This window comes from Vombatus ursinus, unplaced genomic scaffold (genome assembly GCF_900497805.2).
Source record: "Vombatus ursinus unplaced genomic scaffold, bare-nosed wombat genome assembly UNPS02014825.1, whole genome shotgun sequence".
NCBI lineage: Eukaryota > Metazoa > Chordata > Mammalia > Diprotodontia > Vombatidae > Vombatus > Vombatus ursinus.
The window spans coordinates 10,282,639-10,309,538 of NW_020954603.1; the positions used below are offsets into that span (position 1 = coordinate 10,282,639).

At 38.5% G+C, this 26,900-nt stretch overlaps 2 protein-coding genes across 2 annotated transcripts in view; both read left to right on the plus strand.

Moving 5' to 3' along the window:
- HFM1 (HFM1, ATP dependent DNA helicase homolog) overlaps nt 1-19,212 on the plus strand; it is a 119,205-nt gene extending 99,993 nt beyond the window's left edge. Inside the window, exons 34-36 of the mRNA XM_027838076.1 lie at nt 7,128-7,241; nt 9,661-9,745; nt 19,080-19,212. Coding sequence (XP_027693877.1) covers nt 7,128-7,241; nt 9,661-9,745; nt 19,080-19,212 — 332 coding nt within the window. The remainder of the gene's footprint in view (nt 1-7,127; nt 7,242-9,660; nt 9,746-19,079) is intronic.
- Nucleotides 19,213-22,148: 2,936 nt separating this feature from the next.
- Nucleotides 22,149-25,661, plus strand: LOC114024831 (probable ATP-dependent DNA helicase HFM1). Its single transcript, XM_027838012.1, has 3 exons — nt 22,149-22,227; nt 23,862-24,019; nt 25,553-25,661. Exons 1-3 carry the CDS (start codon nt 22,186-22,188, stop codon nt 25,620-25,622), a joined length of 270 nt encoding a protein of 89 aa, XP_027693813.1. The 5' UTR covers nt 22,149-22,185; the 3' UTR covers nt 25,623-25,661.
- The last annotated feature ends 1,239 nt before the right edge of the window (nt 25,662-26,900 follow it).

Here is a 26,900-nt window from a genome sequence, read left to right on the forward strand (position 1 = left end):
CTGTGCTTACTTTCCTGTTCACTTTTGGGCCCCACTTATTTTTCATTTGTTATATGTTTTCATCATCTATGTACTGATAAATGAGCTCTGCCCATTCAACTGCTTATCATAGCTAGGATGGAATGCTGGTGACTTGGGGTGTCAGTGTGTTTCTTCTTGGGTTCTTCAGCAACTTAGGTCCCCTTCTCAATAGGCTAGGTACCGCTGAGTGATTATGGATATCATTACTGTGCAGTGTTCTGCAGTGTTGCTATTGAATCAAAATCATCCACAAACAGGAGCATTTTGGAAGGCCCCACCCATCCATAATCAGGGGTTTTTAATCTGGGGTCCATGACTTTTTTTTTTAACGTTTAGAAAGCTTTATTCTGAGAAGAAATCTTTGGCACCAGAGTGCCAAAGGGGTCCATCACAAAAAATGTTTAGCAACCCGATTTACAGGGAATCTTGCTTCCATTTGTTCTCTGTGTTATATATCCTCCAGATGACAGTGGGCAAATATTTCTGGCAAGAATTCATCTTTTAATTTTGTGCCTCATTTGATAGTAGTAACCAGTTATAAAAGATTACTGTTATCTCTGTTGTTATATCTGGTTATAAAGGGTATCCTATACAATTTGGCATGTACATGGGAAACACCTAATTGAAATAAAGTCTTTAAGGTAGCATTTTGCACTACCAAATATCATTTGTGCTTTTCACTCAGCTGTATGATTGTAAAAGTGGAGGTCTATCTGCTTTGTGTACATACTGTTTGTAGAAGCCTGACTATTCCTTTCTCATACTTTCATCAAAAATACCCTTGATGTACACATGTATAATTTATTCTCATAAATATATGTGCAGTTTGGCAGTTATTGGTATTCTCTAAGTCACTAATTTGTCTGTAATAAGAAGGTCCCAGATTTTCCAAAGCTTTTGGTATCCTCTTTAAATACCTTGGAACTCAATCCCTCAGTGCCCTCAAAGTCAGGTCACCAGTAGCACAGAGCCCCTCTGTGTATACTTTGTCCAGTCCAGCTGCGGTTTCCATCTTCATTGTGGTCAGGGGCCATTTCTTCTCCCCCAAGAAGCGTGCCAGGGACTGAGATGTCGGAAAATAAGGTGGTGGCTCCACTGGCCTTGATAGTGAAAAGAACTTGGCATGAAAATCTTTATAGATTTTTCCCCATTTTTTGCTGTTTGTTGTCCTTCCTGTTTCATCTTTAAATATTTTGAAATGACTTTGCTTAATTGGTTTCTTGTCAAACTTTCTTTATACCTCCTTTCCCCTGTATTGCTTCTCACTGTTTTATGGGGTGATGGTGCTTGTAATCTTCCATAAAGTTTCACAAATGAGTTGATGTTCTAAACTAGTGTTGTTCTTGGTTTCTATATATAACTTAATTTGACTTTATTAGACATTTTTAGAAATACCTTTCACATTTTGAATATCTCTAAAATAGTCCAGTATAATTCTGTACCTTTTTACTAAATATGTCTGGATTTTGGTATATAGTCAAAGTATAATCTAGATTTATTGTCTTCTAATGTGTCACATTTTTTTAATAATAGTACCTGTTTCCATATGTTCTTCCTCTGTAACACTGTGGCACATATGCTTGCCTACCTACCTGCCATATATGAGCACAGAACTTGGCTGAACTTTTTTTTGAGAGTGCATGGACTGGCTGGGTAGGATTAAATCATCTACTTGAAATCACATTGTTGAAGTAGCATGATAGAGTGCTGGACTTAGGTTCAGAAACACCTGGGTTCAGATCCTTCCTCTGACACTTTAACTCTCTGACCCTAGGTAAGTCACTTCAGCTACGTCTGCCTCAGGCTACTCCCTAGAATTTATCTTCTGAGTCAAAAGTAGCCTGCATTCTGTCAATAGAGAGAGTTCCTCAAGCTGGTGAAATCATAGATCCTTTAACTATTTGTCCCCTTTGTAAAATGTAACTGGTAGAAAAGCATTTTAAAAGTACATGGGTGGGAGCAGTTAGGTGGCAACAGTGGATAGAACACTGGCCCTGGAGTCAGGAGGACCTGAGTTCAAATCTGGCCTCAGACACTTGACACTTACTAGCTGTGTGACCCTGGGCAAGTCACTTAACCCCATTGCCTAGCCAGAGAGAGAGAGAGAGAGAGAGAGAAAGTACATGGGTGGTAATTGCTTACAGGAGAACCTCTTACTTGCATCTTCTCCCCTCATGCGTGCTTAAGCTGCTATTTTTTAAGACCTTAGCCAGGTGATGATTACATCATATATACCACGTCTTTATTATCCCAAGCTAGTTAATTTTATGAAGAATTACTTAGGCACAAGAAGTGATCAAGAAGAGACCTGTTGTTTCCACCTACAACTTCAAAGTGTTTGCCCACTTTGCTCCAAACCTGAGTAAAAACAACACATAAGAGAGGATATGGAAAGAGAGCTTCCTTCATTATCTATAATTATTGTCACTCCCCTCAGTTTTCATACATATACATGTATGTACATGTATACGTATATATAATGTATCTGTTCAACTTTACTATTCCCCATATTACTGCTTTTTTGCCTCCTTCAACAAATCAAATGATCAAATTCAGCAGACATTTATTCCTCCCTTACTTTGAGCAGAACACTGTGCTAGGTACATGTAAGAGGAAAGACAAAGTTTATATTTGATAAGGTATATGGCCTTGTGGAGTTTGTAACCTAATTAACAGCTATGGTAGATTAATTAACAACACAGTAGATAAAATGCTGGATGTAGAGTCAGGAAGACCCAAGTTCAAATGCAGCCTCAGATAATTAGCTCTGTGACCCTGGGCAAGTCACTTAACCCTGCTTGCCTCAGTTTCCTCATTTGTAAAATGAGTTGGAGAGGGAAATGGTAAACCACTCCAGTATCTCTGCCAAGAAAACCCAAACAGAGTCACAGGAAGTTGGACATGAGTGAAATGACGGAACAACAACAATTGTTAAATCATAGAATCTTGGAGCTGGACAGGGTTATAGGAATCATTAGTTAAATCCCTCATTTTACAGATGAGAAAACTGAGATAATAAAGGGCAAATAGTTTGTTCAAGGTTACCTGCTGGGCACCAGTAGGTAGTTGCAGTTCCAGGACCAGAACTCAAGTCTCCTAGTTCTTAGTACTTGCTGCCTTTTGGATAGTAAATGGATTTGGAAATCCAGCCCATGACATGTTGGTATGTCCTTAAAAGGTTTCCAGCTCCTTTGTGCCAACTTCAAGGGATGCTGTAGTTCATTTGAGTGCTTCAAGGGTTTTCTGAAAATTTGTATTATAAAATAAGATTTCATGTATTATAACAAAAAATTCTGCTGCCAGTCTTGTTAAAAAAAAAGTTTCCCACTTGTCAGCTGAAAGAGAGGGAAGTGAACTGAACTCTTTCTGTCCCTCCACAACAGCTATCTGAAACCTTCTCTGTTTTTAGATCTTATATACCAGCTTCTCCCCTTCCCCTTCTGACACAGGATCTGATCTGCTACTTTACTGAGCGAGTCAAGGCTATCACAGCCTTCCTCTTCTTTCTCTTCTACAACCTCAGAACCTCACTTCAGCATCCCCATTTTCCCCTTTGCTTCTGAAGCCTCTAAGTTAGAGGTGAACCTTCTCCTTGCCAAAGCTTGTGGTCTTGATGAAGAGAGAGCAAGCCCACATGACCCCAACTTCAAGGTTCAGAACAGGTGGTGTCAAAATTAGCATGCGGGAAGTGGTACAGGAGGCATCCCATAGTGGGTCTTTGAGAATTACGTGGCTGGAATATTCTTTATCAAGCAGCGAAATTATAGCAATACATAAAAACAAAACTATTCCCCAACAGATAAGTGTTCCGAGGATATGGGCAGTTCCCAAATAAGAAATACAACACATTAGCAAATTTAGCTCCCAGTTTAGCTGTTAGATCTTAGATGACTGGTATACAGTCTATTACTGGACTCATACTCAAACTATTTCCAACTGGGTAGGACCAGCCAAAGCTTGTGCTTTGCTGGTAGATTCTCTAAAAGCACAGGTCACCTCCACACCACGGTGAAGCATTGCAGTAGGACTTAGTGGAGAGTACAGATCAATAGCATAAATTTATTCTGCATGTAAGTATCTTAGCATTGCCTAGGGCCATCACCCTACTCTTTCTTTTTCGAGTCTTAACCCACTGGAGATTGGGTTTCCACTGACTGGTAAACCAGAACAAGTCTTTACTTCCTTCCACTTCCCTAGCCTTTGTTCCCTTGTAGTCATCAATCACGTATTGTCAGCCCCATTACTTCACCTATTTGGCCTCTTCTGTTCGTACTCAGGTGCTGGTAAATAGAGCTGGAAGAGTTTTTCATGGGCTGTCCTCCATATCTGGAATGCTCTTCCTCCTCACCTCTGCCTCCCGACTTTCCTCCAGACTAAACTCGAATCCCATCTTCTGCAATAGGTCTTTCCCTGCCCTCCCTCCAATCCTCCACCTCTAGTTCTTGCTAGTGCCTTCCCTCTGAGATTGTCTTCTGTCTACTCTGTATGAATCTTGAATGTACTTGGGTTGTTTGCATGCTCACCCCATTAGAAGGTGAGCTCCTTGAGGGCAGGGACTGTGTATTTGCCTTTCTTTGTATCCGTGCTTAGCACACCATCTGGCATATAGAAAATTCTTAATAAATTCTTGATTAGCAAAACTGTACTGACTGGTCCATACACATTCATGTTTTCTAATCTCCACAGAGCCCTCATCGCAGCAAGACAATTATTTTATTCCTCTTTAATTGATTCTCCATTCAAGTTGCCACAGTGGCTTCTCTAGATTTTCTCTTCTCTCTTCATGCTTCCCACAACACCCTCTCCCTGGCTCTCAGATGAAGACTTCATCTCATACTCAAGAAAACTGAAGCTCTTCACCTTCTCCCCTTCTTCTCATCTCACACCCCGTTCACATCCCCTGCTGTCTCCTTTTTAACTCCAGTCTGTGATGGTCCTTCTCTTCACCCAGGCCGGTACCTCTACATGTACCAGTCATTGATCCCACACAGTTCCATCTTCTCAGGTCATTTGCCCTGTCCACTATCATCCCTACTCTTTTTCAATTTTTCAGTCTCTCCCTAGCTACCGAATCCTTCCTTGCTGCCTACAAACATGCCCAAATCTCCCCTGTCCTTAAAAAAATTCTTATTTGATCAAAACATCCCTGCCAGCTGTATCTGATGTCTCCCTTTCTTAAAGGCCAGCTTCCTTTAAAAAAAAAATCTGCATTTAGTGCTTCCACTTCCTTTCCTCTCACTTTTTTTTAACTACTTTGTAGTATTTTTGCTTTGATGACAGAGCCCTGGATTTTGGCTATGCCATTCCTGAGTCTTTGCCTTTTGGGCTTCCTTTCAGGAATTCAATGGAGAATTCTTTGCATTTTCATTTTGCCATCTGGCTTTCTTATTTCTAGACAGTTTTCTTTTGTAATTTCTTGAAATACGATGTGCAATTGGGTTTTTGGTCACAGTTTTCAGGAAGCCTAATGATTCTTAAATTATCTCTCCTTGCCTTGTTTTGTAGGCCAGTTGTTTTTAATAGTAAATATTTCATTTATTCTTCCCCTGATCAGGCTTTGACTTAGTCCTAATATTTCATTTCCTCATTGAATTTAAAGCAGTAATCATCAAAACAATTTGGTTAAAAAACAGAAAAGTTGAACAACAAAACATATTATATAAACGAGACCCAGAAGTAATAAAACATAGGAACATGATGTTAAGTAAACCCAAAGGCAATCCCAATAAGGCAGAGACTCATTTTTTTTTTCACAAAAATAATTGGGAAAACTGAATAGCAGTCTGGCAGAAATCAGATTTAAACCAACATCGTCTATCTACCATATGCATCCAATAAACCCCAAGTGAATACATGACCTAAAATATAGGAGATCATATTAAAACAATTAGAAGACAAAGGAAAGAGATAATTTTCACCTCTATGGCTAGGATAAGAATTTATACTGAAACAAGGGATAGAATATATGGGGGAATACCTCACTAAAGCAGCTACCGATGATGACTTCAGAAGACTGATGAGGAAATGTTTCTCCCACCTCTTAGGGAGGTGATTGATGAGAGGCACATGATAAGACAGAGTACATTCCCAGGCATGGCCAGTACATTGATCTGTACACATTTGACTTGACTATACGTCGTTTTAAGAGAGAGCATGTAGTAGGGGACAGGAGGCTCAGATAGGAAAGTGTGTTAATGGGTAGTGACAGACATGGAAAAAAGAGCATCACAACAATTTTTAAATGCATAGAATTTAAAAGAAGTCCAGATGGGGGTACAAACAGAGCAATTTTGTTATTATCATGTTAAATTTAACATATATTTCTTTTTTTAAAAAATTACATCACAGAAGTTTCCCTTTATGTCTGCCTCTCTTCTAATATACTCTGTGTCTTCCCACTGACACCATGTATATATGTAGTAGAAATGCCTCAGGATTATAAATAAATGTTTTGTTATGTGCCATTTTAGTAAATGCCTTTGCTTAGAGCTAATTTTGTGAGTTCACAGACTATTAAAGGTGAACATACCAGTAGATGCTTGAGAGTTGCAGTTTTAGGAATACAGACCCACAGAGTACCTTGAACCTGGAATAATTGTCCTCAGAGAGATCCAGCCCCCAAGTGTCAGTGGAGAGAGGAATTATCCCCAGAGGGATCGTTGCTATACTGGTACCTGGTTTCTGTGTGTTTTGTCTATGCCTATAAATGTACATGTGTCTCTGCTCTGGAAAGTAGAGACTTTCCCTTCTGTCTTTGTAACCCCAGCACAGTGCCTGGCACACAGGAGGCACTTAATTAATTCTTGCTTGCTTGCTTAATTGATTGATTACTGACAATATTAGTTTAGCACAGTGCTTTTGTGAGGTGTTCAGGCCTTTTAAAATTTGTATCTTTGAGACAGTGTTGTTTAATAGCATTTTTACTTATTTATTTGTTGTAGATTGAATGACTGCCTATTCTTTCTTATTCACAGATTTTTCCACATGGAAATGTTCTACTGCTTTAAATGAAGAAAGCCCTCACATAGTACTCTCCAACAGAAATCCTAATAGTTCCCTAACGCATAATTTGACAGATGCAGATAAAAATAGCTCTCAGTTTTCAGACTCTTTGAATGTGAACTTCGAATTGGGAGATGAAGTTTGGGATGATTTCAATGATGAAAAATTAATAAATGCAAGTAACTTCTTAACCCACGTGGAGAACACTGAAACTCCAGGTAAAACTATTTCAGCATAAAATAATTTGCTAAATATTTATTGGAATAGCTATTTAGTTTAGCTTTTATAAGCTAACTTTCACTTGTTTTCTAAATAGATGTTTAGATTCAAGAAACTCATAAAATGTTAATATTGTGATGATAGTGAATCAAAAATATTATTTTTGACACATAGTAACTTTTGGCTGATGGGGATACTACTCCAAGATTTTTTCATAAATACCACCCTTAGAATGAAGAAATGTGGATCTGGAACAGACCGTTGATATCATTTAATCCAAACCCCTTATATTTCTTTTTTTCTCATTCTCTTTTTTTTTTACTTTTTTTTTATTTATTTAGTATTTTATTTTTCTTCAGTTACATGTAAAAACAATTTTTAACAATTTGTTTTTAAAACTTTGAGTTCCAAATTCTCTCCTTTCCTCCTTGTCCACCCCCCGCCCCGAGAAGGCAAGCAGTTCGATATAGATTATAAATGTGTAGTCATGCAAAACATATCCGTAATAGTCATGTTGTGAAAGAAAACATAGACCAAAAAAAACTCAAAAAAATAGAGAAAGTAAAAAAAAAAAGTATACTTCAGTATGTATTCAGACACCATCAGTTCTTTCTCTGGGAGTGGATAGCATTTTTCATCCTAAGTCCTTCAGAGTTGTCTTGGATCATTGTATTGCTGAGAATAGCTGAGTCATTCACAGCTGATCATCTTACAATATTGCCATTACTTTGTACACAGTACATTTCACTTTGCATCAGCCCATGCAAGTTTTTCAAGGTTTTTCTGAGAGCAGCCCACTCATCATTTCTTATAGTACAGTAGTATTTCATCATAATCACATACCACAACTTGTTCAGCCATTCCCCAATTGATGGGCATCCCCTCAATTTCTAATTCTTTACCCCCAGAAAAGAGCTGCTATAAATATTTTTGTACATATAGGTCCTTTTCCTTTTTGTTTTTTATCTCTTTTGGGATATAGACCTGGTAGTGGTATTGCTGGGTCAAAGGATATGCCTGGTTTTATAGCCCTTTGGGCATAGTTCCAAATTGCTCTATAGAATGGTTGAATCAGTTCACAGTTTCACCAACAATACATTAGTGTCTCATTTTTCCCACATCCCCTCCAGCATTTGTTATTTACCTTTTCTGTCCTATTACACAATCTAATATGAAGTAGTACCTCAGAATTGTTTTAATTTGCATTTCTCCCGTCAATAGTGAGTTAGAATATTTTTTCCATATGGCTGTAGATAGCTTTGATTACTTCATCTGAAAACTGGTCATACCTTTTGATCATTTATCATTTGGGGAATGGCTCTTATTTTTATAAATTTGACTCAGTTCTCTATATGTTTGAGAAATGAGGCCTTTGTCAGAAAAACTTGCTTTAAACTTTTTTTCACAGTTACAATTGCTAACTGTATTTCCGTCCATCCTATTCCTTTCACCCCTGTTTATTCTATTCTCTCTCCTTTCACCCTGTCCCTCCTCAAAAGTCAAACCCCTTATATCTCTCTAAACCTCTGATCTCTTCCATATGAGAATCTCTTGGTGTGGAAATTCCCATTACCAATACCGATCAACCACTCATCTATACCTTCAATATAGTTTTAGCAAGCACTAACACTAGGGCACTGACAGATGAAGCCATATGCCTGTCATCCAGCTAGTATATGTCTAAGGCAAGACTTGCATCCAAATCTTGCTGACTCCAGGCCCAGCCCTCTGTCCAATACCCACAACTTTGCACATGAGGATGCTGAAGACCCAGGAAGAAAGGCAGCTTCCCCAGGGTCTCACACCTCAGAACTAAAGCTGGAAAGAACATCTAGTCCAATCCCCTCATTTTTAAAGATGGGGAAACTGAGGCCTAGAGAGGTTAAGTAAGAGCTCTGTCTTTTCATGTTCTTGGTAAGTTCAAGGTATCCCCACAGTTCTGGTGCTGTTCTAAGTTAGTAAAGCTGTTTAAGCTGAACACCTCACTGAGACTTTGGGAACACCTTGGCGTTTTCACTTGCTTTAAATGCTCTCCATACCTTGTAGAACATTGGAAATGTGGAATGAACCATGACTTAATCTTTCATATGGACCACAAAATGATAATAAATAAAGCAATGTTTTCCTATCTGGTTTTAATTCCCTTTACATATATTTAAAAGCAACTTGAGACCTTTTACCACAGTGACTAACAAGCTAACCTGTGTATTTTACAGTTTGCACTTACTTTAGATTTTCAGCACCTCTCTCTTTCTCTTTGCAAATTAAATTTGATTAATGTGGAAAGGGAATCTATTCCTTCCTTTAAACGGATTACGTCTGTTGGAGACACTGCTTATGGAACTAGTGAAAAGTCTCATTCAGCTGTTTACTGGTATTTTACTAAAGATATTCTTATTAATAATATTCCTTATGCAGGAAACTCTTTGCTTCCCAGTGCCATGGGACAGAGGCCACCTCTCGGAAAGACACAGGACAGATTCCAAAGGGGAACTTCAAATAGGCAAGTTTTAGAACCTTTGATGGGACTTTTGACAACTTATTTCCTTCTGAAATGAAATTAAAAATGGAATCAGAGAAATACCAGCTCACAGAGGTCACGCTATGATGCTATGACTGTTTAATCTAAAGCAGATTGATTTTAGAGCACTTAGAAAAAATGAAAGCTTCATTACTTGGTGTTGCCATAAGGAAGTGGCAGCTATGGCAGCAGTGGAGAACAAAATACCGGAGGGGAGAAAAGCATTCCCTTTGTTCGGGAACTGATTTTCCAGTTCTTTATTATCATTGTCCCTGGCTTCATATTAGTAGTGATAGTAATCATATTTTAATAATTCTGTGAGAGGCTCATCAGTACGTGGGCTCCCTCATCTGATGTAACTGGCGATTTCCATCAATCAGTAATTAAGCGTTTAGGGGCCTGTTACGTGCCAGGCACTGTGCTAGTCACTGGGGAATAGAAAGACAAAAACAAAACATCTCTCTCCTCAAGGAACTTACATTTTACCAGGGTAAACAGCATGTACAGATACAAGCATGTACAACACATTAGTTCAGCTTCTCTTAGTATGAGATGGAAAAGCATTTAATGAGTACTTACTATGTGCCATACACTGCTCTAAGAACTGGGAATGTGAATAGAGGAGCAAGACAGCTTCTGCTGGAGAGGAACTCCCATGCTCATTGGGGGAGACGACGTGTAAGAGAGTCCTGGTGACAGGTGGATGGAGTTAGGAGTGGGCCTGACTCTGGCTGCTACCCTGAGGTCCCTGGCTAGGTTCAGGTTCCATGTTGGGACAAAATGAAGCACTTCTGGGTCATTCAACAACTAGCAAAAAAGGCGGTTTACTTAGCCACAGCATAGAAAGGATATCAGCACCAAGCCTGGGAAGGTGTGGCCCCCCTCATCTTCATATTAAAATGTATCTGGTTAACAGTGCAGAGTAGGTGTCTGATGCGTGTTCTCAGGACATTAACCAAGTCTGAAGGAGCAAAACTTCATGTCAGGGGAGTGGGGTGGCTTTTTATGGCAATAGGTGAACAGGAAGACCCAGGAAGTTGCATCAAGGGAGGTACAACCTGAATTTTGACATTATCCCCTCCACCCTACCCCGAGGCCAGTCCTAGGAATAGCTTTGTTGCACTTTAGGGAAAAACTAGCGGACCCTTGTTTTGGGGGATGGTGGAATTTGGAAACTCTGATAGACGTTGGTCTTGTCACAGATAGCAAGGACCAAATGGTCAACTGGCACATCTAGTCAAGTCAAAGCTGAACTTGCCCTCTGCCAGCAGAGCCTTCTGTAGGCCCAGGTCCCTTCCTTACCCCAGGGAGGCATTGGAGGAGAACTTTATTGCAGTAACAACAACTCACATTTCTATAGGATTTTCAATTTAATACAGTGCTTTCCTGACCATGGACCTGTGAGGTGGGCTAAGTCTTGGTGTCCCTATTTTGCTAATGAGGAAAGTGAGGCTCCGAGAAGTTTTATTGTTCACCCATGATTTTTAGCTATCCATGTCAAAGCTAGGCTCCAACTCAGGCTTCAGTCTAGTTGTTCTCTTTCTGGTAGGTCCCAATTCAATTTGTTAAGAAAAATGTTTTTCTGATCAAACTAATTTGTACCGAGGTGTAACTCACCCAATGGTAGAGTTAGGAGGGATTTCAGAGACCATCTGGTCTTACCTACACCTAAGCAGGAAAATCCTCTGCAACAGACCCTAAATGTCCACCAGCCACTGCTTAGAGACCTTTAACGACATGAAACCCATTATGTCCAAGGCGGTTTACTCTGGGTTGGTTTTTTTTTTGATAGTTCTAGGTGACTCTGGAGGAGAGAGTGAGACTGATGACTTTGCATAGCTCTGCCTCACTTAAACCCAATTCACTTGCAAGTCAAGACATCACCTTCGTGGCATCATTGGTCCTCTTCCAGAATGAAGAACCAAACAACGATGATAGTTCTTTCTATTTGTCAGGAAGTTTTTCTTTACCTCAGATCTGTAGTTTTTTTGTAACATCTTTCTCGTTGTTCTTAGTGTTACACTTTGCCAGTCTATTTCTTTTCTATATGAGAGCCTTTCAGATAGCTGAAGACAGTTATTCTGTCACTACTAAGTCTTCTGTAGGCTAAAAATTTCCAACTCCTTCAACCAAGCCTCACGTGGCATGATGTTGGAAGCCTTTGAACACTTTGGAATCTGCTTTCCCTAAATCTAGGGTAATGTCAACTGGGACCTTATTTCCTCTTCACAAATTCTAGGATAGAATAATCACTTCCCCTTTAGGCATTCCATCATTTTTACCCCAGCAACCAGTTCCTCCTGGTGAGTGAGATTCAGATGCCAAAAAGAATTTCCCTTTGTGGGCTCCTCCAACTTTGAAGAAAGAGACAGAGACAGAGAATCAGAGAGAAGAGAGTGAGATGGGGTGAGGTGGGGGAGATGGAGATAGAGATAGACTTTGAGTACTAACAGATGACTGGATAACTGAAGCCCCCAATCACGACTGCACCAAGCCTCTCTGCCGGGCTTGTGTGCTGTCTCCTGTTTTTGTCCAGGGGCCTGGTAATATGCAGCAATGAAAATTTCACCTCTGTTTGTCCCTTCTCTGACCTTCACCCAAATTTTTTCTGCTGTACTCCCCTGTCTGGTTCCTAGATCTTCTCACATGAGTGTACCAGCTTTATGTAGAGTGCTTCACACCCCCACCCCCGAGACCTTATTACCCACCTTGTTTCTTTTGAACAAAGCATGTCCATCCAAAGCCACTGTATAGTCACAAGCACCAAGTCTCAGTAAGGCCAGATTTACCTTCTTGTGTTAGATCCTCCAGGTCCTCTTCTTGCTCAAACTTGAAGTACTTACATACACATAGGGATTTTACTACTGACTCTCTTCTTGGAATTTGTGTCTTGTGAATTTCTGGATGTTAGCTACTATTCTCCTTTTCCTTTTTTGTGGCTACTCTATAGTATCTAACATGGGAGATATACCCACAATCTTCTGTCTGCCCTATCCTTTTTAGTTTAAGCAAATACATTCTTACCAGTCTTTGTTATGTGTATGCCATCTCTGGTTTGGGATGGGGACTGAGTCTGCTATTTCATTGGTTTAGGAAGCTCCTAGATGAGGAAAACCTCTCTATCATTTCAGATGAGAGAGAAGCATTAGGAGGTTAAGGGACTTGCCCAGGGTCACACAGTGAATACATGTCAGAGGTGGGACTAGAATTGATGTGTTCCGGGTTTAGAAAGGGGCCTTCCTCACTGCCTCTGATAATTAGTGATAAATATTTACAAATAGGCCACTGTGAAAATTAACTGCAGCCTGTGCACAAACATCAGTGGCTATGGATGAAAGATAGAGGAATTCTTTGAAGAATTTGATAAGACCCTGGGGACTTCAGTGCCAAAGTAAAAAACGTTGAGCGCGAGTAGAAATATATGGCGAAGCATGGGCCAGAAAGAAGGAAGGAATGAAAAAAACAAAAAACATAGGTTATCCAGAATCTGCTTGCCTCTATTTCATGCACACCTTTTTTTTTTTTTAGAAAAGCGTTGGAAGGTGCTGGACGTGGCAAGCACCAAATAACACCATAAAGAATGAAATGGATTAAATTTGTATAGACAAGAAAAGACTTGTTACTGATTTGGGAGTTATCCTTGAGACAGCTGTGTATGCATAGTCCGACCATCCCTTTGTCAGAGAGAGAAGATCAAAATTAGTAAAAAGCAAAAATATAGAACAGTCATGAGAAAAAATACATGGCACACAAATGAAGCAACTTAACCCTGAATTCCTTAGACAAGTCACTGAAAATCAAAAATGAAAAATGGAAAACAGAAATTATGCTGACATCAACTAAAATAATATGATTCCATTTAGCTGGGGTATATTATTTGCCACAACGGTGAGACAAAAGAGCCTAGAAATATGCCTTATTCAGCCCACATTTGACAGAATTGTCAAAATGAGCAAGATGGCTGCCAAAAGCAGTATTGGGTTAGAATATAAACTCATTTGTAATGTCTTGCAAAACAGGATAATGGAAACTTATAAGACGTGGCATCTCATAAAGCAGAGAAAAACAATGAAGTTAAAATTACCTTAAAGAAAGCTTCGCTAAATATTCAGCTAAAAGCATTCAAGGATGAACGAGGAAAGAGGAACACAAACAGAAGAAAAATGGGAAAGATTTCCGTAAATAAATGTAAGAGTTGTCTCCATCAAAGATGGTGGAACCCCCACACTTGGAGTGTGACATCACAGTTCTGTATGTGCTTTTAGAGAAGGTCAAAATGTCACTAAAGGGCACAAAGATGGGGAAAGCAGCTGTAGGAGGTCAAGTGCATTTTAAAGACGTCTGTGCTGGACGTGACCCATTTGAGAGGGTAGCAGGAGATTAGTATATGAGGTATTTGAACAAAGAAAAGCTGTCAGAGATGGGGGAAACCTCAGAGTTTATTAATCCTTAAAAAAAAGCAATAGAGAGATCATCAGTGACTTTCAGGCTATGATTCTACTCTGCCATCTGTACAAAACATTTGTGAGAATTATCTATATCTGAGTCAAGGTTATTAGTAAGAAACATCCATATCCAACAATAGAGTATGTCTTTACAATTAACTGAAAAATGTAGAGAATATATCCCATTGTGCTTCTTGTTTGTTGGTTACCAAAAGAAGCATTTGATTTTGTAGATCCAAACTCTTCCTTACAGGCTCTTTTACAACAGTGTCTGCCTTCCATACTTCAAAATCATTCAAGATTTTTTAGAAGCAATAACAACAGTAATTACCCTAATCATTAACCCTCTGATAATAAGCATTGGGCAAGGCATGAAACAGGGGGATTTTTGCTCACCGAAGGTATTTTTGGCAGAGATCCGAGCAGAATCTAGGCCAGAGAAGGGAGGGCATGCCTGAGGACAGTGAGTCTCCAGATGCTCCTATTTGTGAATCGCATTGGTTGATTGTATCAAACCCTGGAGCGCTGCAGAATTTCAAAGGAATTTGGCCGATCCATCTATGCAGGAAAGATTAAGCAGATGAAGAATGGCAGTTCCTCAGATCTCAACATTCACTTGGAGGGACACCTTATCAGGCTTGTCCATCGGTATGTACATCTGGCCTGACAATCCAGATAAATGAGTTGAGTGCAGAGTTGAACAAGAGGAGAAAGAGGTGGGCTAGAGGGCCTTCAGGAAATTGCAAAGCTGCTTTAATGAACCCAAATTTTGTAGGAAAGTAAAGACATTTCTTTTTTGTCAACATGCCGTCTGTGTTGCTATATGGAATCAATACATGGAATATAATTGACTCTAAAGAATTAAAAATGAATATCATACATTGGTCTGTGAAGAGTTGCACAGAAAGTATGAATAGGCTGTAACATGTAAGCAATGAGGACCTTCAAAGAAAAATGGGAATAAATTATATCTTCAGGGAAATGGATGATAGAAAGACAGAGCACACAGGTCATCTGGTCGGGTCAAGGGATTGAAAGATAGATAGGCAGAATGGTGCACTAGTACCTTACCAATGTTGAGAGAACTTGACAAAAGCCTCCAGCATACTAGGTGTACTCCTTTGGTGAACTTTTGGAGGGACATGGCCCAGAGTTACACAGGATGGGCATTTGTAGACAAGTTGTGATCTGAATTATTGGATTGAGAAAAACACAAACTTAGGTGTTTGAGTATATCCCGTCAGGGGCAGTTGCTTTTCAAAAGAACAACTTACTTATCTAAAGTAATGAGTAGCTCATGGAATGGGTGGAGACATCTTCCTAGCACTTCTCGAAGTGCGCCATGTTGAGAGGCCACGTGTTCCATTTATGTAAGATCAGTTCTCTGCAAGATGTAGCTGGGGGGAAGAGCTGCAGAAGATTGACATTCAAGCCCCTTCTATGACATGGGTCACTCTCACAGTCTCAACCTCTGATCCTGATTCTCTTCACCCTGCTCCAAGAAGTCTCTTTTTCCTGTACCAGGACAGCCAGGGGCTCAGAACTATGTACTCACTTTGCCAGTTTATCAGATCATGATTGCCTAGGCTTCGACATTACAGTCCACAAACTGTTGATAGCACTTTGTGTGAATCAGCACTGGGACCCAGCACCATTCAGCGTAAAGGCTTGAAGCTTTGATGAATCACACCATCCTACTTAATAATAACTGGCATTTCTATACTACTTTAAAGTTTGCAGAACACATTATATACAGGGTATCATTTGAGTCTCACAAGAAAGTTGTGAAGTGGGCCATCCAGTGATTATTATCTCCATTTTACAGGTAAAGCAGTTGAGGCTCAGAGGCACATAGCTAGTAATTGTCAGAGACAGGATTTGAATCCACGTCTTCTTGACTCCATGTGTGGCTCTCATTCCACTATAGTATATCTACCTTCCCAAAATGCAGCCTGAAGGATCTGTATCTGAAAACACCTATCTACTGACAACCACTAACGGTGCTTCTCCTTAGACACCCTATCACAAACACTGGGGGCCTGAGTTCTAGTCCAGACTATTTCCACCAGCGTCAGAAGAATGTCTAAAGAGTCTGACATAGCCTAGGGAGGAACCTATCAATCAACAAGCATTTGTTAAACTCCTACGTTGTGCCAAGCACTAGGCAGCGGGTATACAAACACAAAGATTGAGACAATTCCTTCTAGTAAGGTGCTTATATTCTCTCTAAACCTTGAGCTGTCTTGGATATTCACGGTCCTAAAAAGGGCTGAGAGAGGGTGTGTGGGTAGACCAATGCCAATCAACTGTAATTACTGAAAACAATTACCTTAAAATTATTTCCACTGATATCTGTCATTTGAAGGGCTGCATATGGAAGACAGCATGGGTCCAAAACCACATGACTACCATTCCGGCTCCCTTGCAGTAGAAAAATTGGAGTTTGAGACAATTTGATAAGGTAGTTACTTAGAACATTATGTCATTCATCACAGGCAAGCAGGTGGTTTTAACTACATAAGAGACAGATAGTCTCAGAACTCATAAAAGTACAAATGAGGGAAATGTAATCAAAGACAATGCTAAAGATATAAAATTTTCTAAATAATAATAGTCACATTAATATAACATTTCACAATCAATAAAGTGCTTTCCTCACCACCCTGTGAGTAGGCAATACAATAAATATTGTCATTTTACAGACAAGGAAACTGGTGTTAAGACAGATGTTAAGTGACTTTCCCAGGGTTGTTCAGCTATTAAGTTTCTAAAGGAGGATTAAACTCATTTTTTCCTAACTCCAAGACCAATATTCTATCCACTGCTCCACTGAGCTTCCTTTACATTAATATGCTAGAAAATCATTATGTTTCATAAAGCAGTAGACAACAAATCTCCATAATATAAATACCGACTTCAAAATATCCTTGAGAACTCAACAAATAAACTTTCCTAAACCATTAGCACTGAATGAACCGTTACCCACAATCATCTGAATGTAATATCGATTAATACAAATTTAATAATGACATTTTAATAGAAGCTATGTAAAATAATCATAATCTATAAGCTATATGGAACAAACAGCTTTCAAAATATAGAGCTCTACTGGAAGAAATTAAAGCAATGTGAGAACAAGATGAAGTACATGCAGAAGTGTGCTGGTAAATGCTTAACAACTGACTCTCTGGGGAAAAACCCAACGTATATGTGATCCACTTTTAAGTTTAATCAGCATTATTAGCATTTTCTTTCTTAAGACTCTCATCACTTTCTTAAGTCTAGACATTCAACAAAATTACAAATCAAGCCCTTATTTGTAACGTTTGTCAGTTTACAAGGAATAAGTGCAAACACTGAAAATATAACATCCGGCTCTTTCTCTTGAAATGGTTTGTGCTGGCTCCAGCATACCTCTGCCTACATGCCATCCCTGTGGTCCTGTTTGCTACTGGGGCCACTCAGAAGAATCAGTGAATCTACAGATGAGCTTTTATCTCAACATTTTATTATATTACAAGAAGCAGTCTTTCTGTTCACCTGTGCAATAGTTTACCAAACATTAAATATAAAATAGAATAGTAGTATAGTGATTTGTCCCAGGACCATTTTTGTCTGAATTCCATCAACAAAATATGGGAACTGAGCAACATATCACTGCAGGTTTCAAAATTTTAACACATTCAGGATACCTAGAAAGACATGATTAGGTTGTTAGAATTGTACCTGAGAAGTTTGTTATCCTTTATAAAATGGCAGGCAAAAAAATACCTATACTGAACATACAAATTCCAAAGCAGCAATGGAAACAGACATCATCACAGGTAGAACCATTGCCCACAACTACCCACATAAGATATTGACACATAAAAATTTAAGAACATTTTTAATAGTTGTCACCATACCAAACACTTATAATATGCAACCTACTTGGAATGAAAAGCTTTCAAAATACAGAGACCTAGAAAAAGAAACTAAAACTATCTGGGAACAGAATGGGGTCCATGTCATCTTCTCCCATCTGCTAGTCTGTTGTCCAGCAGATGCTTTCAGCAACTGTACAATCAATAAACATTTATTAGGCACCTACTATGTGCTGGACACTGAGCTAAGCACTGGAGATACAATTAATAAAAAAAGACAGTTCCTACCCTCAAAGAGCCTCCACTCTAAAAAGGGAGGTAATGGGGGCAGCTAGGTGGTGCAGTGGATAGAGCACCGGCCCTCGATTCAGGAGGACCTGAGTTCAAAGTCAGCCTCAGACACATAACTCTTACTAGTTGAGTGACCCTGGGCAAGTCACTTAACCCCATTGCCTAGCCTCCCCCCCCCAAAAAAAATTATAGATCTAAAAAGGGAGACAATACACAAAAAGAGGCAAGAAAAGATGGGAAAGAGGGGAGAGGAGACACTAGGGGATAGCTGGTATGGGGGCATCTTGTTGTGTAAAGTTGAAACCTGGCAGGGCAGCAGATGTGAAGTGGAACGAGCTAAGTCCAGTTTCTGCTTTCTGTAAAGGAAGGCATTGGGAGGAGGTTGTCCAATAAGCTTAAATCATAAGACTTTTGTTCAGTTATAGAAACTATTTATTTTCTTACCTATATAATGGTCCTCAGAATATTAAGTATAAAAGATAACTTGTCATATCTGAATTGTGTCAGATAGTGACTTGTTCTTGATCTAAATTCTGTCAAAAATAGCGGTGATGTGAGGCAGAGCCAAGATGGTGAAGTAGAGGGAGGATTCTAGAACTCTCCCAACATTCCCCTCCAAACAGCTTATTGAATAGAATGCAGGAGCTGCATAACCAGCAAAAGGTTGGGGTGACACATTTCCAGTCCATGGACAGCTTTAGAGGTCTGTGACACTAGGGTGGGGGCTGACTGGGAGCCCAATACATTAGACACATCAGCTGTGGGCCTTGGCAATAGTGGTGGTGGCAGCAGCATCAGAATTATTGGGAACTCTCACTGCCTAGAAGTGGTAAGAGGATTGGACACCTGATCAGAAAGAGATTATAGGGGACCCCTGTGTGGGCCAGGTGCAGTTTAGCAACTCCCCATTCCCCACTAGCCAGTTCCAAGTTGCAATTATAACAGAGCAAGCACCCTATTCCCTAAGCACAGTTCCAGGGCAGAGAATACACAAGCACTTGTGATCTAAAGGGAGCAGGAGCCTTTCCTGGGTGAGGACCAGAATGCAGACCAGGAGAGCAATGACCATGCCTTTCCTCATATCACAGCACCTTGGAAGCACTGAAAATTTATAGACTCCCAGAACTAGCTGCGAAAACATCAGGGAGAAAAAGCATGAATCTGGAGACAAGTTCCCCCTCCCAAAAAAATGAGCAGAGCCAAATGCTGACATAAAGTTCAAAGTCAGCTTAGAAAGATGTGCAAACAACAAAAAAAGAACCTGACCATAAAAATCTACTATGGCAAAAATGAAGCTCAAGATACAAACTCAAAAGGAGAAAATGACATGAAAACATCTACAACAAAACCTCAAAGGGAAAAAAAATGTAGATTGCATACAACCCTAACAATAATTCCTAGAAGAACTAAAGAAAGAATTTTAACAAAACAAAAACAATTATTTAAAAAAATCAAACAAGAATAGTAGAGGGAAAATTAGGGAAAGAAATAAGAGCAATGCAAGAAAATCATGGAAAGAGAATGAGCAGCTTGGTAAAAGAGGTATAAAACCTCACTGAAGAAAGCAATTACAAAAAAAATTAAAGCTAATCAAGCTTGGTGTCCATGAGACACCAAGACACAATAAAATAAAGTTTAAAAAATGAAAAAAAAATAGAAGAAAGTGTGGAATATTAGGGAAAAAACTGACCTGGAAAATAGAACAAGGAGAATTAATTTAAGAATTATTAGATAAAAAAAGAATTATTGGACTATGATCAAAAAAAGAGCCTAGACATCACATTTCAAGAAATTATGAAGGAAAACTGCCTGGATATCTTAGAACCAGAGAGCAAAATAGAAATTGAAAGAACCCACTGATTACCTTCTGAAAGAGATCCCAAAATGAAAACTCTCAGAAATATTATAACCAAGTTCCAGGGCTCCCAGGTCAAGGAAAAAATATTGCAAGTAGCCAGAAATAATTCAAATACCATGGAACCACAGTCAGGATCACACAAGATTTAGCAGCTGCCACAGTAATGGAGGAGAGGGCTTGGAATATGATATTCTAGAAGACAAAGGAGCCAAGAATTACCTACGCAGCAAAACTGAGGATAATTCTATGGGGGAAAATGTTTTTTTAATGAATTAATGACGTTTAATGAAATAGAGGCATTCCTGATGGAAAGACTAGAACTGAATAGAAAATTTGACATTAAACACAAGATTCAAGAGAGGCATAAAAGGTAAATGTAAGTAAGAAATTATGAGGAACTTAATAAGGTTAAACTGTTAAAATGGGAAGATGATATGTATAACCCCCAAGGACTTTATCATCATTAGGGTAATTAGAAGTCTACTTTGACAGAGGGCAAGGATATGAATCTGTTTTGTTAGGATAATCTCAAAAAAAATGAAAGAATGAGAAAGAGGGGTATACTGGGAGAAGGGGAAAGGGAGAAGGAGAATGGGAAAATTATGTCACATAAAAGAGGCACTTAAGAAAGAGTTTTGATAATGGAGGGGGAAATAGGAGGAGAGGTGGGCAATGCTTGAACCTCACTCTTATCTGAACTGGTTCAAAGAAGGAAGAATATATATACACACACTCTATTGGGTATAAAAATTCACATTATCCAACAGGCAAGGAGAAGGAGAAGGGGTTTAGAGAAAGGGTGAAGGTGATGAAGAGTGGGGTGGATTAGGAGAGGCAATGGTCAGAAGCAAAAGAGACTTGAGAAGGGACAAAGTAAAAAAAGAGAGCAGATAAGCAAAAGAAAATAGGTTGTAGTTAAGTAATCATAACTGTGAATGTGAAAGGGATAAACCCACCCATAAAACACAAGCAGAGAGCAGAATGGATTAGAAACTAGAATCCGACAATGGGTTGTTTTCAAGAAACATATGAAACAGAAAGACACAGAATTAAAATAAGAGGCTGGAGCAGAATCTGTTTTGCTTTAGCTGATGTAAAAAAGACGGGGATGGCTATCCCAATCTCAGACAAAGCAAAAATAGCAGTGATTATAGTAACAGTTAAAATTTAAGTAACACTTTAAGACTTTCAAAATGTTTTGTAGAGATGAAGTCCAATGGGAAGCAGCATGGTGAAGAGGATAAAGGTCTGGCCTTGAAAGCAGGAAGACTTGGGCTCAAGTCCCACTTCTGACATATACCCATTGTGGGATCCTGGGCAAGTCACTTAGCCTCTCAGTTCTCTAGGTGACTCTTTAGGACTAGAAGTTGTAGAGAAGGTGCCAGCCTGCAATGGTATAAGGAGTTTGCTCACCTGGAGTTCCCTCTGCCAATGAGAATTAGAAAGGAAGGAGTTAAATAGGTTGTTTCTTGAAAGCAAGGACTGTTTTGTTTTTGTCGTTCTATTCCCTAAATTCAGCACAGTGCTTGGCCACAGTAGGCCTTAATATGTGCTTGTTGAATGAATGACAGATATAAGAACTTCTTGAAATAAAAATAATTGTGAATTATGTAAGTGACTGAAGGAAGCTATGAAATGTCCATTTTTTGCAGTCTTCAAATATAAGAATACTAAACTCCTTGGGGTGCATTGAATATAATTCACCTGAAAGAAAGGATACCAATAAAAATGAGCTCTTATGGTCTCTATGTAACTATAAATCAGAATAAATAAAGTGAAATATGATGCCTTTGTTTGTGCAGCTAATATGATGAATTTGATAAAATTCTCCAAAGTTTACTATTAACCCAATGATTATGTATTTCTTTCCTTGGTTACAAAATATTTATTTTAATTTTTAGATTTTGCCTGTCACCTGAGAGCTCAGATGTTCATTTCCAAGATTCCATCATTTCAGAGTTTCACATGTCCTCCAAAGTGCCTCAACAGCCTGGAAACACAAATACTGTAAGAAAACTGGTTTGTGGAGTTTTATGTCATTTTTCAGCCTTAAAAATTTGCTATTACAAATACATGTATTCCTCACTAAGATGTGATCATTTTGTGAAAGGGGAAAAATACAGATAATCATTTGACTAGACACAAGTAATATTAAAAATCATAGCCTGATTCAAAAATGAATCCTCATTCTTGTAGATGTGAAAAAAATGACATCAATAAGCCAGACATTTTACCATATGAATATGTGATGAGAATTAGTGACTGGATTGTGGTGTCAGTGAAATATTCAGAGAGCCTTACTAAATTACCTATAAAACAATCGAAGGGTAGAAAAAAAATAGAAACTTTTAAAACTTCCTCTGTGATTTCATTTGTGTTAAAGCTCCTGGTAAGGAATTCCCTCTGCCAGTGCAGATCATCCACTACTCACCAATTTGTAATTTTAGAGAAGGGCCTGAGTACTCTGAGAAGTGAAGGGTCGCACAGCCTGTGTATGTCAAAGACGACACTGGTTGTGTCTAGTTCTAAATAGTAGGTTGTCCTGACTCTAGGGCCGTCTCTCTCTCCACTGGCCATGCTGCCTCTAGCATAAAAAACAGAAACTTAGGCTATTGTCTCTACACCAGCGCCCATATCACCACCAGCCCAAAGTTATGTATTAGTAGCAGTTCTCCGACATTAGCCAGCTTGATCCCTCTTTGCTGCATTTGGGAGTTTTCTTTGTTAACTGCATTTCCATCTGGGTAGATCTATGAGTGAACACTTCCACTGATATAGATCTTAGAGTAGAATTTTCATTCTTTAAATAAATATCTATAAAGTATATACAAAATCAAATCTCTTACCTAGAAATTTTCTTTATTTAATGATACTTAAAGGCAGTCTGATTCAACAAGAGCTTTATCACTGCCCACATTTTCCCATTTCACTCTGGCTAAAAATCACAATTCTCTGTTGGCTGGTAATGTAGATTGGTGATATAGAAATGAATGTGTTGTGATGTATGGGCTTTGTCTCAGGATTTTAATTTTATGATAAAAAGAATACTGTGCTTATAGTGTATACAAATTCTCATTAAAAATGACATAAAATGTTGTCTTTATAATATCTTCAAGTTTAAAAAGAGTGCTGATTTAGATTGGTATTTATGTTTCCACTTTAGGAAATTTGATTTGATATTGTTGTGGCCTCTAGTCAGTTTTTAATAATTTGATATGATAAGATTTTAAGATTAGGCCTTTTTATTTATAAAAAATTGATAGTGTTTTAGCCAAATATCTTATGTCAGTGGACAACTGCTTTCAGTAGTTGAATGATACTTTAATTGTTTGATAAAATTACTGTTGGTACTACTAAAATTCTGTCTATTTGTATGGCCAGATTTAATTTTGGGAAAATCTACCCTAGACCTTTTTGATGACACAGCCTAAAATTCAATATAAATAGTATGTACTCTATCTAAAGGACCAAAAAGATCTTCTCATAGGTTGGGTCCACCTGTCAAGTGGTTTCTTATCATGAATTTAGAAAACATCATTATAGTGGACTCCAGGGATATGTTTATTTGTTTTTCTGAATGTCCTTACTTAAAGTATGATTAGTTGATGTCAATAATTTTTATTTTAAACCTCTATTCCTAGATTCATTTTCAAGAAGGACAACATCAGAATCTTTCACCAGAAATAGAACGGGTGCTACCTACCGTTTGGTTGGAGAAAGAATCAAATACTTCTCATTCCAATAAGAAATGGGACTTTTTTGTTAGTAGCAATGATAGTAAAAAAGTAACTGATCTCAGGTAAGGAACTTCAAGATTTTACCAGTAAAAATATCATTATAAACAAATCCAATACTTTTTTTAACCTAGGTTTTAGGTTCATATTTAGGCCAGGGGTTCTTAACCTGGGTTGCATGGATCTCTCCTTCCCCATGGGGTCTGTGAATAGATTTCAATGGGTCTGTGAACTTGGATAAAAAAAATTATATCCTGATTGCCTCACCAAAAAAGCAAAAAAAAAATTATATCCTTATTTAAATAAAATTAGTTTCTTTTGTAATCCTATGAATTTTATCTTACAGTTTTAAAAACATTATTCTAAGAAGGGGTCCCTAGTCTTCACCAGACTGCTAAAGTTAAGAACCTCTGTTCTAGACTAAAATCAGAATCAGTGATTTGCTTTAAAGGTTCAAGTTTTGTGCCCTTTAATGAGTAATATTGAGTAAATGCTCTTTGAGGGCATGAATACACAGCACCAAATAACTGTACAGTTGAGAGTGCCTGGATATTTGCTTTTATATACTTAAAAAGTCTAACTGGCAGAATTGTTCATGTTTTTTCTGAATTTGAACAGGAAAGTTCATTTGAGATTATTTAATCTTTCAGAGGATGCCTTTTAATCAATTGTTCGGTTATTATACGTCTTTCAAAGCAAAATAGTATTCTGAAGAATTAAGTTAATCTCACCCAGTAAATGCTTCATTGAAGATATCACTATTTTTATTCTTCCATATGATAGGATAACTTTCCTTAATAGTTTCTACTTCTATTAGTAGCCAAAAGCTAATGACTTGTTAAGACCTGTTTATATTATTACTAAATGTTTGTATTATTAAAGACAAGCTGTTACAAAACGTGTATCATTAATTAACAGCATGGTCACCCAACATATAATCCTTGATTTCACCATTGACTACTTTTAGGTATTGATATGTCTTTATTTTCCCCAACTTTTGTTTGTTTGTTTTTTGGTGAGGCAATTGAGGTTAAGTGACTTGCCTGGGGTCACAGCTAGTGTCAAGTGTCTGAGGTCAGGTTTGAACTCAGGTCCTCCTGACTCCAAGGCCGGAGCTCTATCCACTGCGCCACCTAGTTGCCCCTTCCCTAACTTTCTGTAGAGACAACATAGCATAGTGGATGGAGGGCCAGCCTTGGAGTCAGGAATTCAGTTCCATTTGCATATAAATGCCCACTGTGTGCCAGGCACTGTGCTATATTCTGGGGGATAGGAAAAAAAACACCAAAACCAAAGCAGTCTTTCCCCTCAGGAAATCTCTGGATTCAAGTAGGGCCTCTGATTGATCATGTGTTCTATTAAGGAGTCACTCAGCCTCCCAGGGTTCCTGGCGGTTTGGGGAGATGGCAAGTGACAGAGAAGTTGTGATTCCCCTGTGCACGGCAAATAAATAAAGTCAGAAGATGCACTTTAAAGCTCACTTGAGGAATTAACCTCACAGAACTTGCTGAGATTATCAGTAACATGTTTATTAGGGCCCAGTTATTTAAATCCCTTGGGTGATGAGAAGCTTACCCCCAGCTCTGTTCTTTTCTCAGTGCACGTCATTCTGGTGATGAAGAGGATGAAATGAAGGCTTTTCTTGGGATATTTGATGGGATTTTCTAAAAGAAGCAAACAAGATGCTGCGTGTATTATATTGGTATCATAAGGGGTGAGAATAGATTGAGATATCTTAAAAATAATTAGTTCATGGTTCAGATTTTTCTCAAAAATTTAGCAGTTTTATTACCTTCATTGTGAAGGATTTAACTGTTTTATCTTTCCATTTTAAAATTTAACCTTTTAAAATTAATTTTATGATGGCTTTATTTTAGGAAGTTAATAATTACATAGTACTTAGAGAGAATTATTTGGTGATTAATTTGGATTTGATAGAATTTTGATTACAACCGTTTTTTTCAATTTATGCTCATATTTATGGAAGTAAGAGAAAAGGTGATATCCAATGTCACAGGTAGTGGTAGTTCACATGTACTGCCTGGGATTTTATGGATTGTTCAGCAGTGTGATTCATGTGCCTTTACTCAGTAGATTTGAAATAATACATTTCTGATTGAATGTCAAAATGTAATACTGAGTAATAAGTAAAAACATTAAACAGTGTGTAGTGTTCTTCTTTTTCTGTTTTTCTGAAGGGATTAATTCTAAAAGCTACATCAAGTTTATTTATTCATTTATCCATCAACAAACACTTATTGAAGTTACTCAGTGTTTTATGTCCACTGACATAGCAAAATCCCTGCTGGGCACAGACCCCAGAGAGGTCAAAGATGGAGGGAAAAGGCCCCTATCTAGGCTAGGCAACGCAAGTCAACAAGCATTTATTAAGCATCTCCTGTTTGCCAGGCCCTGTCCTAATTGCTGGCAATACAAAGAAAAACAAAAACATCCCTGCCTCAAGGGGTTCAAAATCTAATGGAGAAAACAACACGTGCATAATGAAAATAGCTTTGTACAGATAATAAGTATAAATATACATGTATATATACATATTGTACATATATATACATATACACAATAAATTGGAGATAATCTCAAGAAAAGTCACTAACATTAAGGGAGATCAGAAGACACCTCATGCAGAAAGTGGGTTTTTAGCTGAGGTTTGAGGAAAGCCAGGAGACAGATAAGGTGGGAGAGAGATCCAGGCATGAGAGAGTTTGGAGATGGGGGGGGGGGGGGGGGGTCTTATGCACCGAATAGCAAGGGTGTCAGTGTCAGGGGATCAGAGTATGTGAAGGGAGTTAAGATGTAAGAAGACTGGAAAGTTAGACAGGACCCGACTAGAAAGGTCTTTAAAAGCCAAAGAGCAGGTTTTATATTTGTTCTTGGTAGCTGCTGGAGTTTACAAAATGGGAGATAGGAGGTAGAGAACAGGGAACC

What these genes read in the sequence shown, in the direction of transcription:
- LOC114024831 (XM_027838012.1), top strand. Translation starts at nt 22,186, where the DNA reads ATGTCCTCCAAAGTGCCTCAACAGCCTGGAAACACAAATACT. An exon ending in AGCCTGGAAACACAAATACT is followed by an intron (nt 22,228 to 23,861) that starts GTAAGAAAACTG and finishes CTCTATTCCTAG; the next exon opens with ATTCATTTTCAAGAAGGACA. An exon ending in AAAAAAGTAACTGATCTCAG is followed by an intron (nt 24,020 to 25,552) that starts GTAAGGAACTTC and finishes TTCTTTTCTCAG; the next exon opens with TGCACGTCATTCTGGTGATG.